Raw genomic sequence first — 18,689 nt, 5'->3', positions numbered from 1 at the left:
GTCCATCACTCACACAAGTATAATTGTTTCTAATATAGGTACAAGGCCTGAAATCAGAGAGAAGGGGTTAGTCAATACCATTAAACTCAGTACTTGACTGGTATTTATTTTATCAATCCTGGAAAGAGGAAAAGCAAAATTGACGGCAGTGATATTTGAACTCAGAATGTAAAAGTCCATAACTAACTACTGTGTAACAATTTGTCTGATGCTCTAATAATTCTGCCAATTAGCAGAAACAGAATGCTATATTTTAAAAACTTAACTTAAACGATTCAAGAAACACAAAAGTCAAAATAGTTATCACTCCATTGCAATGTTTATTATATTTGAAATTTTAAAAATGCATAAATTTCTGACTATAATGCCATTTCATACTTTTAGGACTGGTCAGATATAAAGCCTCAAAAAAATCATTTTAAGTTATGGTTTAAAAAAAAGAAAAAAGGTAAGAGAGACAGAGGGGAAGAAAAAGAGATGGATAGATGGATGGACAATGAAAAGAGAGAAAATAGAGTCAAATTAGTCATGAGCAAAGAGCTAAGGTGAAGAAAAGCTGAGTGAAAGGTATTTACACAAATATATGGAAATAGGTAGGCAAAGAATAGCCAAGCTTCCAAGGTTATATTGAGACAAAAATATTATGACAAAAAAATAAATATTCTGTTTTTAAAAGGGTTAGTGACTAAGAACGCAGTAAACTAATGCCAAAATTAAAAGCAGTTCATCTTGTTCAAGCTTTAATATCATTTTTAAAACAAACGAAAATAAAAAGTATTAAGTACACATGCACACCAAAAACTGACTAGTCATTATTCTGCACAATAAGTCCTTTTCCCACTCTCAACTACATAATCTGATCAGACAATTATTGCTTCCCTTCGACCAGTTTTCTGACTGATAATTGATAATTGTTCAAGACTATGTTGAAACCTGCTTACAATAATGATTGAACACAAAATGGTATTAGGATCATGTCTGACATCAACTATCCAAAGAGAGAGAGAGAGAGAGAGAGAGAGAAAGAGAGAAAGAGAGAGAGAGAGAGAGAGAGAGAGAGAGAGAGAGAGAGAGAGAGAGAGAGAAAGAGAGAGTGTGTGTGTGCGCACACACACTCATGCATATGCGGACAACGTATTTGGTATGATGTGTTTTATCATCTCTATGAAATTCTATTTTGCTATATAGACACAAAATGAAATTCTGTTCGCCTGGAAAACAAATAGCTGAATGTCTCAAGACTTTAAAAACAAAAAAGTTCTGATAAGGCTAGAGAAAAAAACATTAAAAAATAAGACTATGCCAAGAAATTGTTACTAGAAGTTCATTTATTGTGGCTGATCAGGAGTTATTTTTAGTAAGACTGGATAAGTAATGCTAAATGAGCAATTAAGTAAACCTTAAATACATAGAATTGAAAAAATTTTGCAGTCTATGCTTAGTTTATGTACAGCTTCAGGATTTCAATAGAATCACAACACAAACACACTTAAACTTTTTCGATAAACAATGGGCTGCAAGTACTCACATGAAGATTTTGGATTGATAACTAGCAATCAGTAAATAAATAAATGTGTATGTTGAGTGAAAGTATGGTAAAAAAAAAAAGGTGTATAGAAAGTTTTAAAAGACAAATAGAAATATTGTAAAAGACAGCTAATAGAATTGATGTAATGATAGAATCATACCTCCATCACCTCATAGTAATAAACAAGATATGCATTCACAGATTTCAGATAGTATTTTTTTCTTAAAAGAAGATTTTGTAGAAAACAAGGAATGTAAACAAAAATTTCGTATAGTATATGGTCCATATGAAAACATCCAACTTCATTTAAATGTTAAACAAGTAAATGCTGCAATGAAAATCTACAAAATGAGGGATTTAAACATTTTTTTATTAAGGAGATTGAGATGAAGGCAGAGATTTCTCAGTCAAATTAATTCTCTTTTATCATACTTTATTTTGTTAATTTGATTTAATTTTCACTTTTAATATATCTTGCATATCAAATGGCCAGTCAACTTGTATGATGGCAATTGTTTCACTTATTTTCAAAATTCTTTCTCACATAATTATTTATATTATCACTTTGAGCTTCTACAACCACAATTATTAGAAACAAGAAAAATAATACATCTTTTTAGATCTTAGAGATGGTTAGCAAACATCACAAAACATCATCAAATAGCATAAATTTCAATGCATTCTTTTATTCTATATTTACTCAAAAGGAAAACAAATCAAGTATATGATATTTTGCCATCAACTCACTGAATGGACTTGGAAGAGATGCAAACATTGAGTAGCAATTTCCAATACTCCAGAAGAATTTCAAATGCTAGCAGCAAAATGTATCACTATCATTCAAAGTTAAATAGTGTCTCATCACAGAACTGGCCAAGTTATTTATTATTTCAACAACAATATATTAATCAGGTGCTATTGAAAACATTTTTACTTATCAAATGACTAAGATTGTGGAAGGAGGGAATTTACTCTTACTGAAGAAAAAATGTTTAACAAATGAATGTCTGGTCTGAAATCAAAAGCTATTAGGGTACAACAAATTTGAAATTGATGAGCTTCAAAATAACAGAATTTAAGCCACTTTTCCCTCTAAGTTACAGATAATTAACAGAACTTCTCTCCACACCTGTTATGAGTAAGAGTTCCCCACTCCTCACAACATCTTCAGTGTCAATAATACCATCCTATTACCTGCCCCTAACAGAGATAGTATAATTTCACACAAACACACACTGCTAGAATCGAAATTTCTGCAGGAACTGAGTCTTTTCTCCACTTTTCATTTCCTCATTATTAGTTGCCTGGTTTGAACCTTATAATTATTGGTAATATAATTATTGCTGCCACTTTATTATTCATATAAATCAATGGCTTTATCTTCCAACACAACAAGAAGTCTTAAATTTTATTTAAAAAAGAAAGAAATGTCAGATTCAGCAGTGAGTGTGCTTAGTGTTCCACTGAGAGAGAGAGAGATTAAGTCTCTATGTTGCATAAAAAAGTTTATTTTTTTGCATTTCTGCAAACATAAGCTGCAAAAGAAAAGCTTTAATCTCCTCCTGAGAAAAATGGAAGAAATTGTATAAAGTATTCAGAGTCTATCACACTGATACAGTCTGTCACATTGATGTGTAAGTTTAGCAAATTTATACTGACAGATGCAAAGTGCATGCATCAATGCACACAAGCAAGCAAAGACACACACACACACACACACACACTTCCTTGCACATGCACAAGGGAACAGTTGAGATGAGGAGGTGATAGCCTAGGTTATGGTAGTCGATGAACCAAAAGAGTGGGTGGACCAACAAGATGGAAGGAAAGGAGGATAAGCAAGGAAAAGGACCAGAAATATAGTCAGTGATCAACTGCTCTTGCTCACAGTTAAAGAATTATACACTTCTTCTTGCGTCGGTCTCCATTGTGCTTCTTGCCATTATTTTGTCGACTGGCAGCCATTTTCCGAGAACTGATTTCTCTCATCAAATCATAAAATACCTACAAGCAAAAGTGAAGGAGAATTGATTGGGAAAAGCAACAAAAAAAGGTAGCAAATGAATTCAGGTTAAGTGAAAAAAGGGAGAAAATGAGAAAACAGGCTCAAGAGCAACAATCTGAAAATTTGTTAATTCTTATATTTTACTATGTTTTTATACCTATTTTTAACTTTTTTTTCCATCCACAGGTTGGGCATTGCTATTTATAGAGTTACAAGAAAAATTAGTGGATTATTTACCAGCCATAATAGTTGCGAAGTAAAGCTACTTATTTTCAAACAAACTACCCAAGATTTGGCTGATTGTGATATTAGTGGTAGCATGGTCCAGCTATAACTATATCCACATAACCAGAATATCAGAAATGATTTTCTTCATTGATATGGCATAAAAGTTTAGTTATTGCTCCACCAAAAATAAGTACACTTGTGAAAGTGTCTTCAGCAAGTAAAGGTGAAAAATCAAAAGAAATTTCAAAAGGAAGGATACAAAGTGATTACTACCAACTTCAACAGGACTTTAGGATAACTGGAGTCAACACTATAAAGCTAATAAAATAATTGTAGTGTGCTTATTTCTTACAACTTCTAATATTTATGTACCTCTGAATAAACTGAACATGCATTATGTGTTTGGCAAAGACATATTGCAATCTGGAATGGGGCTCTGAACCTCCATATATACAGACACTGCATCTTGTCAGTAGTGTAACCCTATTGATTTGTCAGCTGCAGTTGTACCATCATTAATATTCTGATGTAATTAAATTGACATCATCAACAAATTCCCACACTATTCAGCAAAGATGTGTGTGTGTGATATTTGTGACAGATTTAAATTAGAGGCTTGGGTGGTTTTTATAAAGCCAAAAGTGCTCTCCAATTCCACATTCCAGAATCAAGAGTAGGATTATAATTTAACAAGGTTAAGCAAGATTTCAGTCAAGGTAAGTAATGTACTAAAGAACTCCTCTATTATCCAATCAGAGAGAGAGAGAGAGAGAGAGAGAGAGAGAGTTTCGCCATGTTTGCATTGTGTGCTTTTCTATGCTTGCAGGAGCCAAACAGTAGTTTCTGAATCAGATTTTCTACAACCAGATGCCCTTCCTGCAGCCAATCTCCATTTGTTTCCAAGCAAGTTAATACTCCCTAAAGGAAGACTGGAAATGAGCAATATCACTAGATGACACTTACCCAAGTTGCCACACAGTGAGACTGAACCCAAGTCTACATGGTTGGGAAGCAAGCTTCTTAACTGCATAGCTATGCCTGCTAGAGTCAAGTTCACTGGGAAGGAAAAAGTGGTGTTAAATAGTTAACAGCCAATTGAAACCAGCTCATGGACCTGGTATATATTCTTAGAGCTATGTATTCATTAATTAGACATTTTGTTATAGTTGTACACTCACAAATCAAAAATATGGAATCTTTAACCAAAAAACCTCATATTTATAGAAATGTAGATATGAGATTGCACAATGCTCATTTCTTTTTCAAAAGTATGAGTATTAAATGAGTTATCAACAATCAAAACTAAGAAACACAAGCAGCTTGCCAAATTTTGAAGCAATTCTACCTCTGAAAGAAGAGAAATTCAATGTTGACATTAAATTAGATCAAAAGTCTACATAGTAGAGACATTGGCTTAAAATCCAGGAAACTAAAATATTGGACTGTTTTTTTTTTCTTTTTTTTTTTTTGAGAGGTTAAATTGCTAACAATAAATTTTTTTAATAGCAAAATATACCAATTTTTGAAAAATTCTAAAAATATACCAGTTTTCTTTTTTCATGTGTGTGTGTGTGTGTATGAGAGTGTGCATGCATTGGCAGAATTGGTAGTACATTGGACAAAATGTGTAGCCCTGTTTTTCATGGATATACATTCTGAATCTTTTGTCTCTAATGGGGATAAATTTTCATATTTTAGAGGTGGAGGATGTTTTACTATGTAACTTTGTAAAGAAAAGTATCAAAGCCAATTATTTTAACTTAAGTACATTATATACACTTTTTTTTCAGCCCAAAGAATACTGAGTATTAAGTGACTTTTGATAGAATTTTAGCTTGGAAACAAGTTAGGGGAACTAAATACAGAAATGTATTTAGCCCATGCTGTACCTTACATTACAAAAATTAACACTGAAACTAATTACAAAAAATGGTTCACCAAAAATAATTTAAATTGTAAGAGTAAGAGCATAAGGAGTGGAAGATAAAAACTGAGATGAATTAAAGCAAAATAAATTAGGGAAAGAAAAACAAGGAAAAGGAAATTTATTAGATATCTTGCACATTTTTTAAGAATTACTTGGAGGATTTAAGAAGGCTAAAGCTAGCTACAAAAATCACAGAATAGTACATTTCTTTTTATGTTTGGTGCCCTTTCTGTGGCTTGAATTTCCCACAGAAATATTGGCATGTTGGGTCTGAGAAGAGCCAACAGACTGTTTCCATTTCTGGCTTAATGATAAAAGATTATAAAACACCTGGAAAAAGAAAAAGAATAATTTACGTAATAGTGCATTAATGATTTGGCTAAAAAGACAATGTTAAAACAATGGTAATGGTTAACTACATAAATTATGCAACAGCCTCAAACTTATATTCCCATAATTATACATTAGGACTTAAAAGACATTAGAATATTCAAAGAAACAAATAACACTACTACTACTACTACTACTACTACTACTACTATTATTCCTTTGTCTAGTGGTTATGGTAAAAGAGGCTGTGTGGTGGATGAGTCTGAAAGGATTGAGTCAAGAGACCTCCCTCTTCAGCCAAGCCTTCATTGACTTTTTAAGTTCCATTTGAAAAGGAAAGTGAGAGTGGAGAGGGAAATGCTCTCTCTCTCTCTCTCTCTCTCTCTCTCTCTCTCTCTCTCTCTCTCTCTCTCTCTCTCTCTCTGTTAATTTGGGAAAAAACAGCAAAAATTTGTTGCAAAAATGGTTAGGGTAAATGGACCTACTCTAAGCATGCACTTGTAGATTAGAGAACAACAGTTGGGTTAGGGCTCATGCTTTTGGTTGTCAAGGTAATGATGGATCTAGTTGGCCCTTGAATGATGCAATCCTCCTGTATCAGGAGGATTGCATCATTCATGTATTCACATGCTTATATACAATGCATGCTTTCATCTTATTTCACTGTCTTTTCCCTTTCTTTCCTCTCATCTTTAGTGTAAACCCCCACACAAAAAGTATATTCTTGTAATATTCCCTTCATCTATGCCTTGTGACAAATAAAAGAAATCATTATTATTATTGCGGCAGGGCAGTTAAATGATTGATACACTAATCAATTAGACTAAGTATCTTGTGGTGTTTACATCCTTTTTATATTTTCTATATAAATCCTTCCAAAATAGAATTTGCCTTTCATCTATATGGAGTTGATAAAATATATACTAGACAGGGTTTGATGTTAAACTATAGCTGTACCCTAATAATTCGATGATTATATCCTTCCAAATAAACATGACATTGTGCCTACCTGAGAAGTCATTATCAATGATAGTAATAATAATACTACAATTATTATAAGGATCACATTTTACAGAATATACATCAAAGGATGTTTTCAGGATCAATAAAGATGTATTACATAATTAAACTAGAGAATATTGAGGTTGAGGATTATTGATAATTTCAAAATATACCAGATTATATCCCACCTCTTTATTTTAAATCAAATTAATCATTAAAACATTGAAACAGGGTATGAAACTTACCTCAGTATATGTTTTATATGGAACTGTAGCAAATTTACACAAATTTCTTAATTTGTAAACATGGGTATACTTCATTATAAGTTTTAAATAATTCTATTTTTCAGACTTTATAGGCTTTATGCAAAATTATAATGAAAATAATTATGGTTCATAATATTAGGATAACACCACAATTGAACAAACTTCGGAGGTGATTCAAGTTGATTTAATCAATTCAGTATTTTATTGGTAATTATCCTATTAACCTTCAAATAATGCAAGGCAAAAATTGACCTCAGTGAGATTTGAACACAGAACATTCTTTGATTCAAATCATCTGAGTATAACACAAGTAGTAATGACTTTTTAAAAGCCCTGTGAACAATGGGTCCTATAGCTTTGCACTCCTGAAGTTTAACAGAATAAAAAAAAATTCCTTACTAGGTAAAGTGAGCACTGCTTGAAATTAAAAAAACACTCTCAAAATAGAGAGCAGACAAAGAAGCTAGGGCTGTAAAATATGTAAAAACAAATCATAATGCCTTCAATAGATTTTCAAAAGAGTCGGCTTCAATACAGTACAAGATAGAGCCACTGTTTGAAGAAAATGGCTCACTGACTGCAGACACCCCAAAAAATAAGTGAAAAATTAAATATGCAATACAAAAGTGTTACTACATTTCTATTGGAACACTTGCAAATAAATATGCCAGATGAGTTCTTTGACACCACCACTCTACATGAAGGAATGGTAATTATCAATTACATGGAAATAGAGAAAACTGATGCAATATCAGCCATTGATCAAATGAGCTAAGACTCAGTCACTAGCCCTGATGGATTCCCAGCAATCTTCAAAAACATTAAAAAAAAAAGCCCAAGCAAAACCACTGCATATCTTCCAAAGCTTCCTTGCAAGTGATAGACTTCTCAGAAAATTAAAGACAAGCAAATATGTCCTGTCCATAAAGGTGACAAATGTGTCCTATCCATAAAGGACATTAAAAATTATAGGCTTGTGTCTCTCTAACTTCACATGCCAGCAAATTCATAGAATGAACTGTCAGTAAGAAGCTGGTCATATTCCTAGAAGATAATGACTTGCTTCCTGACACCCAGCAGGGCTTCTGCTCAGGAAGAAGCTGACTTACATGGCTTCTGCAGCATTATGACTGGGTGTTGAAACAACTTATGAATTGCTAAAACTTATGGAAGCCTGATGTTAATTGATGATGAGATGCAAAAAGACACACATACACACAATCATCATCATCATCATCATTTAATGTCTACCTTTCATACTGGCATGGGTTGGACAATTTAGCAAGATCCTACATGCAAGAGGACTGTGTCAAGCTTAAATGTCTGCCAAGGCATAATTTCTATGTTTGATGCTCTTCCTAATGTCAACCATATTACAGAGTGTACTGAATGCTTTTTCATGGCACCAGCACAAATGAGGTTGCCATGTAACTCACAAGACAAAATAGAGCTCTCAACTGAGTGGGGTAGTAGAAAGGGAAGAGGTATGCCACATATGGCAGATGGACAAACAAGATCCTGATGTAGCAGAGATACATGGCTACCTCATACTATATAAGGGTGGATGGGAAAAGCAGGAAAGAGAGTTAAAGATGGTAGAGATAAGTGTCAGGACATATGAAGGTGCAAGGTGTGTAGAAGAGAATAGTGACAGAAGATCTGGAATTTAATACTAACAGAAATATATAGTTGAGAAAATAAGGAGAAATATGTAATGAATTATAACATTTACTAATAATAATCCTTCTCTGGATGCAGTTTAGGATGTTTGTGTGTCCAGTAGCAATACCATTCCATTTGTGTGTGCACTGCTCCACTGAAAGCCTCAGTTGAGCTTTGTAAAGAGTCAACAGCTGTTAGGGGCTGAGATATGTTCTGACCCTAAAGTGGATACGGTCCTCACTACCTTATTGATGTGCTTTTGCCTGGAGAAATCCTTGGTGATAGTGAGGTCCAGCATTTGAAGTGACTGTGAGGCTCTAGCTGATTATCATACATGCTTAAGGAGGACGATGGCATTGTGAGTAGTGCTTTAGCTTTTTGTTGTTAAAAGAGACAAGGTTAGCAAGGCCTCACAGAGTATGCTCTCAAGATTTTCATTTCTGGAATCAATCCAGGTTTGGTGTGTGGTGTGTAGGTTATGTGTGGATGAAATATGGTTAGGGAATGTTAAGGAGGAATGAAGGGTCATGTCATCAGCATGGGTGTTGTTGGATGTGGCAGTAAGTAGGTCATTGAAGCACAGAAGGAAGAGAGTTGGGGATAAAACCAAACCCTGATAAACATTCAAGTTGATTGAGAGTGTGATAGCAGGAGTCCCAACACATCCCACAGTGGTAAAATCTGATAAGACAATTTAGATACAACTAAACAGAAGGGCAACTCTAAGGAAAGCAGAGTAAAGCTCTACAGAGCTTATAAGAAAGCGTACATCAATTATGAAAAAATTCTGGTTTGATAACGTTAATCATACAAGCAGAGCTAATCACCCTGTGAACACCCTACAGGTTGCTATGGATCACCAATATAAAAACTTGAGTAAAAATTAATAATTGTGGTTGTAGTGATAGACTACAGACTTGAATGATTAGTAGCTTGAAGGGAATCCATCTGTAAAAGCAATATATCCAACAATATTCAAACACAAAGGCCAATAATTAATCAACAATTCATACCTTATCAACATTAGCCCTAGTTTTAGCTGAAGTTTCTACATAAGACACATTCCACTGGACAGCTCTCTGACTAGCTTCATCTGCACTGACTTGACGCTTGTCTTCAAGATCAGCTTTGTTGCCAACTAGTAGGAATGGAATATTGTCATCATTTTTAACTCTTAGAATTTGTTCCCTGGGGGAAGAAAAAAATAGTGTAACATTACTAATTTGAAGAAATCAAAACATATTTGGTGACATTAAATTAATTTCAAATGTGTAACTTTCTCTCAGAGCAGTTACTCAATTCACACATTTTAAAATTATCATCACCAGCAATTGAATATTTGTATCTCAATGAAAACATACTAGAATATGACACTAAAAAGCAATTTTAGTTCTATTTTATAAAATAGAACTAAAATCAATGCAATAGCTTTGGTGTAGGAAAAACTGTCAACATGTTTGTCAATATGAATAAAATATTTTGAGTCTTTCAATCCCTATAAATAATCAATAGCTAGAGCAATTGTTACAACTTATCTAAATGGTTAATGTATATTTTCAATTATGGTCTGCTGATATGGCTTTCATGTAGGGACTGGATATACTGTTGACGTTGATCTAATCAAAAATATATGCAAACACACATCAGCCTGTCATTGTATAGAAAACACGAGAGAGACAACATTAGAAAATTGCAACAGTTAGACAACAGCTGAATTAACCAATTCTCTTTTATACCATTCCACAAATTGCTCATTAATTAAAAACAGCCTAGTCATCATCAAGTCACAATAATTACAAATTTATTGGAAAAACTTCAATTCAAGATAAATGAAAGGGCCTAAATCAATACAAATTTCCCAAGATTACTCAGCAATGAAAACATGCTGAAACTAAGTTTCACACCTTAATTTACTGAATAAGATCAGCAGAGGGGATAGCCACATGTTCATCTGTTTGGTCACTGGTCACATATTGAAGTTGCTCAAACAGATATCCCACTATTCTACATGTCATCCATTTGACAGCAATTTAATCTTCAATTAATGGATATGCTAATGCAACAATTACAGATTCAAAGAACTCTTAAAGTTTGAAGAAAATGCATGAATCAGACATACCATTTCCCCAGTTGACAATACAAAAGCAGTTTAATCTTCCACCAATGCACTTTGAAATTTCAGACACATTTTTATTTTATCTACCTCAATAACAGGCAACAGCATAGCTGGAGACATTAATGGACATGTTGATCAACAGAATTGTTACTCCAATATACATGGAGGTTATGGTTATGACACAAAGAATGAAGAACAGATCAATGTTTTGTGGCACAAATGACCCAACAATTTGCAGACACTTGATCATCTAACACTCAAGTGAACACGAGTCCATACTCTTCAAGAAACATGACTGCTGGATGTGAATACTAAATCTTCCCCTAGTGACATTAGGATAAGAGATAAGAACTAAACACACCTACAGACACAAGACAAACTAGAGAAGAAAAGTATGAAAACTGAAAAATGCCTTCGCCATACGGTTGTTCATAAAAGTATTAGATTGTGCCTATGGTGAAGATGTGATAGTCTTATAACAGAAAACTGGGAGTCTCTATAGGACAACCTGCCATAAGCCACATACTAGATTTATGAAATTAAGGTTCCAGCTATACAATCAAAAGGGCCTTAATGATGTAAAGATAAGGAAAACAGTAGGACAGTCAAGGATATTCACCAAGATGCAGAAAGTATTTGACACAGATATGCACTTGTCACACACATAATTAATCATGTAGTACAGCAACAGTATCATTAACTGCCACAAAAGTAAAGGAGATACCTTAGAAAAGAGCAATTACAGCAGCAACTATTATAAAAGTAGCAGAAAGAATATTAGGACAGCTAATTAAGAAAATTATAATCTTAGATGTGATGCAATTTGGGTTTATACCAGGATGTAGAACCACTGAAGCCCTCATTTTGATAAGACAGCTACAAGAGAAGTTCTTACTCATGAGTGAACCACTCTAAATAGTATTTATTGAACTGGACAAGGCCTTTCACAGGGTATTGTACTCAGTAGTCTGTTAATCATTAAGAAAATTAGATATAGTTTAAAGATTTTCCAGAGACAAGCAAGCTATACACAGGGGTCCTGTCAGTAAAATGAGAATCAGAGTTCAGTAAAGAATTTAGCATACAGATATATGTCCATTAAGATTCATTTCTCAGACATCCTTGTTTATTATAGTTATCAAAGCCATATCAGAGGAATTCAAAAGTGGCTTTACCTGAGAATTCTGTATGCTGTTGATGTAGTTCTCACAGACTACTGAGTTAAAAAAAAACTAGAGGAAATTTGAAAGTGGGGCATTAAATCAAGAGTAAACTTAACAAAAGAAAAAGTTTCAAAATCAAGGAAAAAAATACAGAATCCAGCACTTATTCACTGATGCATATTCTATCTTAAACCTCTTCTAACATTTTTATTATGTCTACTTTTTAAATATATATATACACACACACACACATTATATACATAGATACCAGTGGTGTGCAGTTGAGACATACTACTCATGTCCGTTAATTTTTATATAACTCAAAAATCAATCTATGAACATAATATATTTATAACCACATTGAAAAGTTGTCCAAATCATTGGAAAATGAACTAAAATAGTTACTTTGTTTCAAAGGAAACCTGTCCAGATTGATACTTCATTGTGTTTCCATTTTGCTTCCACTAGACATACTTAAAGTAAAATGCATATGAAATCTTTTGTTCTTCGCCTCACCCCTTCCTATCATTGAATAACTATCATTTCAATGCCTGAAAGATTCTTTTTTATCTCAATAAATAACTACAGAAAGCATGCTTTCAGAAAAAACGCATGTTTTAGCTTCCTCTCCCTTTCTATCAGTTCTTCTTTGTCAACAATTCTTTGTAATTGATGCAGTTAATGTGACAGGCTAAATGGTTAAATGGGTTTGACTTTTTGACATGTAAAAATTCTGACCAAAACATATCAACAATCCCATAATTCTTAATTAGTCAGCTCAAATGTTGCCACGACTTTGGAATATCTATTTTGCTCTGTCGTAAGTTCTGAAATTATTATCATTAACCATCCTCTCTGTATTGAAAAAAAAGTTCTGAAATCAGAAATATAATATAGCTTTACTAAGATTATCTTTCCATTTTGTTCAAACTGATTTACAATTCACAATCGCAGTAAAATGAGGTATACTGTGACAGAATGAAATTAAAGAGTTCATTGTTTGCTCTTTTACAACTGAAAGTGTTTTTTTTTACCAAACAAAACTTGAAAGTTTAAAAGATATGAGTGCAGAAATAAGTCAAATCTCCAACAAACTTTTTTTTACAACTTTGTCACAATATACCTCATTTTACTACGGGAAATTTCTCTGAAAGAAATCTTTGCAGAAAGGTGAGTAGATTGAATACATATTTCTTTCATTATTTTAATCGCAGATTTTTCACCCAACAAATTCCTGTAAGATTTGGCTGTTACTTCTAGCATGTGGATAGTTTGCTTCAAGGCCATAAAATCAAAAGGGGAGGGGGTTGGGGTAATTCTTTTTTTTTCTTTGAAAAATTGAAATTTTACAAACAACTTTTTTCAGAATCAGAATCTCCATAGCCAAAACCGTAGGTTTCTGTAAAAAAACGTCTCCGCAATGTGAGCCAAGTATTTATTGCATGACCAACTTTGGAAGTCATCACACACCACTGATAGATACACATTAAATACACACACACACACATATATATATATACATATATATATATATATATATATATACTGGGTTCAAACAAGAAAAACAACAAAAAACAACAACGTGAGGACGTGATACAGATATTGTGTTACTGGACGCTCAGGAAAGGAAAGAGAGTTTGACATTTCGAGCGAAGCTCTTCGTCGGAAATATAGGAAAGTCCAAAGAAGGGAAGACAGAGGAAGAAAAAATCACCAAGGATATACACGAGGTTACATTGTGGAAGGCATTGTGGTATGCATACTAGTATGTATACTAACAGAAAAACTGCCCTTCGGGCAGTTTACTACTACTTACTTCATGTTGTTTGCACAATTGGTTCCCAGTTCTAATAATTTTTATGATATTGTCTGCCATTGTGCCTTTGCTGCAAAATGTTCTTTTCCAATTGCATATTTTGACATTGTCAGTTAAACCCACAGAAATACCAAAATAAACAACTTGTTCATTAATTTCCGTAAAAAATATTTCTTTACTTACTTTTGTTTTAAAATGAAAGAGGAGAAAGTGAAAGATGTATGTATGTATGTATGTGTATATGAAATGGACAAGAGAGAGAGAGAAAGAGAGTGAGCGAGTGAAGTAGTATGTTGCCATTCTTTTATTCTTTTATTTGCTTCAGTCATTTGACTGTGGCCATGCTGGAGTATCGCCTTTAGTTGAAGAAATTCATCCTAGGACTTATTCTTTGTAAGCCTAGTACTTATTCTATCAGTCTTTTGCCGAATGCTAAGTTACACGGACGTAAACACACCAAAATCGGTTGTCAAGCGATGGTGGGGGGACAAACACAGACACACACACACACATATATATATATATATATATATATACTTCAAGAGAATAACAGCAACAAAAACGGTTACATAAAGAATAATATTAAATACAATATTAGAAATATGAATAATACCGGAAGATCCACACATAATGTAGGCAACCCTTATAAAGACAATAATGGGGTAGACACTCTGTGGCTAATAATCCCCTTTGCCATGCAGATCAAAAATGACATAGTAAAAACAATCTTCAGTATAATCAATAAACAATTTGTAAAAGGAAAAAATAAATATTGGGAGTTAATTAATAATATAACAGTAAGAATAGGATATAGCCTAATGCACAACCTGGCTACCATAATCTCCTCAATTAACAACAGAAAGCTGGTTAGTTTCTATATGAGTAGGAAAAATAACACAGACAACACAAACATATATAGCAACAATGATAGTCATAATAATAATTATAGTAATGGTAATGATGATATTAATATTGATTCTGGAAACAATAACATTAACATAAACAATAAAAATAATAGTAATAATAATAATAGTACAAGTAACAATGGAAGTATTAATAATAATAATAATAGTAGTAGGAATACTAACATTGATAATAACAATAGTATTAGCAATAACAGCGTCTTGGGGATCAACAATAACCGAATAAATAGCATGGCAAATTTTAACACCAATCACATTAACTATGTGCACCAAAGTAAAAATTGTAATTGTAGAATAAGTAAAAATTGCGTGCTCGGAAATAGCTGCATGAGAAAGGAGGTAGTATACCAATGTGTAGTAAATACAAAATATGATAATAGGGTATACGTGGGTGCGACTAAAAATAGTATGAAACAAAGACTTAATTACCACAATTATACGTTTAGGAACAGGAACAGAAGAAATTCTACCGGATTAAGTAGCTACATATGGGAACTCAAATATAAGGGTACTAACTTTAACCTAAACTGGGAAATATTGACATCTGCACCTGCATACAATAATAAAAATAGAAAATGCTTATTATGCATAAATGAAATTTTTTTCCTAATTAGGGCCAAAATTCCGCTTATTAACAATCTGAAGGAACGCAACCATTCATGCCTTTATAAAATTGGGTATACCTTCTCTAAATTCAAGTAGAACGTAATATTAAGATACCATCCCTGATGTAATAGAATTTATTTAAGCTAACCACTATTTCTATCCAATATTGTATGAGATTAAATGTGATATCTGTATATATATATATCTAATATAAATATAGAACCTAGTACTAAAGCACCACATCTGTTTTAATGATAACTAATGAGAGTTTACTGACATTGTATTAGCTAACATATAATAATTAAGTCGACATATATAAATAAGTATATATATTTAGTTTGATATATTTATGTTGATGTTGGCATACATACACAAGCGAGTAGTTATCACTGTAAGTACTACCTCTGTATTGATATAAGTATCTATAGGTATAGGTGTGTGCATATGTATATGCACATATGGATGTATCTACATGTGTTATTATTGTTAATGTTATTGTTGTTATTATTACTATAAATACTCCACCTGTGTGTATTTATTTATGTATTTATTTGTTAGTATATATGTGTGTGTATGTGAGGGTACATATATATGTATGAGTATATGTATGTGTGTATATGTGGGTGTATGTATATGTATGTGTATATATGTGTGTATGGGTGTGTCTATGGGTCTATATATATGTATATATATATATATATGTATGTATGTCTGTGTGTGGGTATATGTGTACCTATATATTTACAATCATTTATGGGAATATCGTGTGCTTGTAGATGTATATATTTAGATATTTACATCTGGACGTATAGATATATGTAGTTATAGGTGGGTATGCACTTGTATCTGGGTATGTATGTATGTATGTATGTATGTATGTATGTGCGTGCTTATTTGACAATTAAGTATGTATCTTATGCCTGCATGTACATGTATATAATGTTGTGCGAATACAGTTATGTGGATATGTAGGTTGACTTATATGTATAGGTAAGCAGGTATGTATGTGTGTAGTTGTGTGAGTGTGTATGTGGATAAGTGTACATGCACCTATATATATGTGTGTGTGTGTATGCACATTTTGAGTGTGTATATATGAGGATGTGTGGGTAACTGTCTACTACGTGCTAAGGTCTCTGGTACTCAACGATATTCTGCCAAGGTTTGGACAGTTTTATTCCTCGATTGTTTGATTAGTCAATTATTATTTACTTATCTACTCATTTGAACTAATGTATTGGTTAATTAGTTAGTTATGTAGGATACATTATAATAATGGTGATGGTGGTAGCAACAACAACAATAATAATTAATTATGTAGGTTAACAGTTAGTTATGTAGGAAACTCAAATCTTAGGGTCACCCCCATTCACTCTTGTCTCTATAGTAAATGACATCCCATGTATAAACCTAACAGTAGAAATAATGAAATATAATTACACGCAAATCGCTAAGTTTATAAATAACTGCCGTAGTGGTTCATTAGTTGAGTGACTCTACTATAAAGAGAATCTTGCTGTCAGACATAGAAACTCTTAAGCATAATCTAACTTAACGCCAACATACCATGAAGTGAAATATGAGCAGTCTTATAGTTTTAATATATTATGGCTTTGTCTTGCTACTTTACCCCTTATTATAGTGTGGCCGTGTATGTATGTATGTATACATACATATGGATATTTATTTATTTATTTATTTGTATCCGCATATAGACTTCATAATAATCTATTCTATAACTCATTTAATCTTTGTATTTGTATGTACACTCCATCTATATAAGTATATACAGGCATGAAGGTATGTGTGTGTATGTGTGTATATATGTGTGTATATACATGTGTGTATATGTGTATAAATTTATAAAGCACGCATGTATGTGTGTGTGTGTATATATATATATATATATGTATGCATTCACGCCTAACCTTTTTGACTGGTTAGTGGCTATCCAACCATAGCTAAGTCTAGATAATTTAAAACAATAGATGTCCAATTAGATGAGAGGAATTAGCAGTAAAAGTTACCCCTCCCCAAATAGCAGCAGAATTCTTAATACCCACTACTGGAAGGACCTTATCTTCTCCATAGGAAAAAATAACAGAGTACCTCATCACAAATTTTAAAAAGTTGGCATATTATTATTGTTGTTGTTATTATTATTATTTTATGTTTGACTTTTGCTTTGCATTTGTACAAGTTGGATCCAAGTCTCACCCAGAGACCTCAAGAGACAACAAGTTAGAAGTTCATGTAGGTGTTATGCCTAGGGTACCATATATTTCGATTTGTACATAGTGTTGTTCTAGAGAATGTTTAAGAAACAGGTTTGTACAGTATTCGATTTATTTGTGGGGAAATATATGGCATGGTAGAAGGCCATAAGAACTTCTTTATTATCTTCCCTAGACCATTTTTCATTCTTTTTCATTTGGTTGTTTGGTGATGAGCATGGATGGCCATCTGTTGGAATATTCCAGTTGTGGGGTACTTCCAGCTCCTGTGTGTCGGGAAGATTTGAACCAGTAGCAGATTTTTCGTCTCGAATCTGGTTCATCATTCGAGTACGTGGTCCTTTATAATACGGTCGATGACCATTCCGGTTTGTATTTTGTTTTGTTAACAGTGAGGCATTGTTAACAGTGAGGCATCGTTAACAGTGAGGCATATTATTATTATTATTATTATTATTATTATTGTATCAACAACTTCTCAAGAAATAATTTACACATAGACCCCTCCACCACATACAGAACTGACACACACGCACCCAACAAATTTTAACATATAAACAGCTTTTGAAATGCAACGAATAACGTTCATACCAGGGATCATGTATGTATGGGAATATTTATATATACATATATGTATGTATGTATGTATGTATGTATGTATGTATGTATGTGTGAGGGGATAGATATGTGTATGTCCCCCTCACATGTGGTGACAGTGACTGTTGACTATTTTAGTATGCATGTGCAACCATCTGTGTATGTGCATCTGAGCACACATATATGTACTCATGTAGTTATGTTTTTGTATCCATGTATATCTGCATATGGTAATGTATACATGCATAGGCATGTATATTGGAGTTTTTATAACTATTTATATGGT

At 33.0% G+C, this 18,689-nt stretch overlaps 1 protein-coding gene across 1 annotated transcript in view; it reads right to left on the bottom strand.

Moving 5' to 3' along the window:
• Positions 1-297: 297 nt before the first annotated feature.
• Positions 298-18,689, bottom strand: part of LOC106883199 (ras-related protein Ral-A) — an 80,727-nt gene continuing 62,335 nt past the window's right edge. The window contains exons 4-5 of the mRNA XM_052970562.1: positions 9,962-10,136; positions 298-3,532 (exon numbers count right to left, since the gene is read on the bottom strand). Of these exons, the coding sequence (XP_052826522.1) occupies positions 3,419-3,532; positions 9,962-10,136 (289 nt within the window). The 3' untranslated portion in view covers positions 298-3,418. The remainder of the gene's footprint in view (positions 3,533-9,961; positions 10,137-18,689) is intronic.

Source organism: Octopus bimaculoides, chromosome 9 (assembly GCF_001194135.2).
Source record: "Octopus bimaculoides isolate UCB-OBI-ISO-001 chromosome 9, ASM119413v2, whole genome shotgun sequence".
Taxonomy (NCBI): Eukaryota; Metazoa; Mollusca; class Cephalopoda; order Octopoda; family Octopodidae; genus Octopus; species Octopus bimaculoides.
Note: the sequence above shows the minus strand (reverse complement) of the source record. Positions and strands in the feature narration are given on the sequence as shown.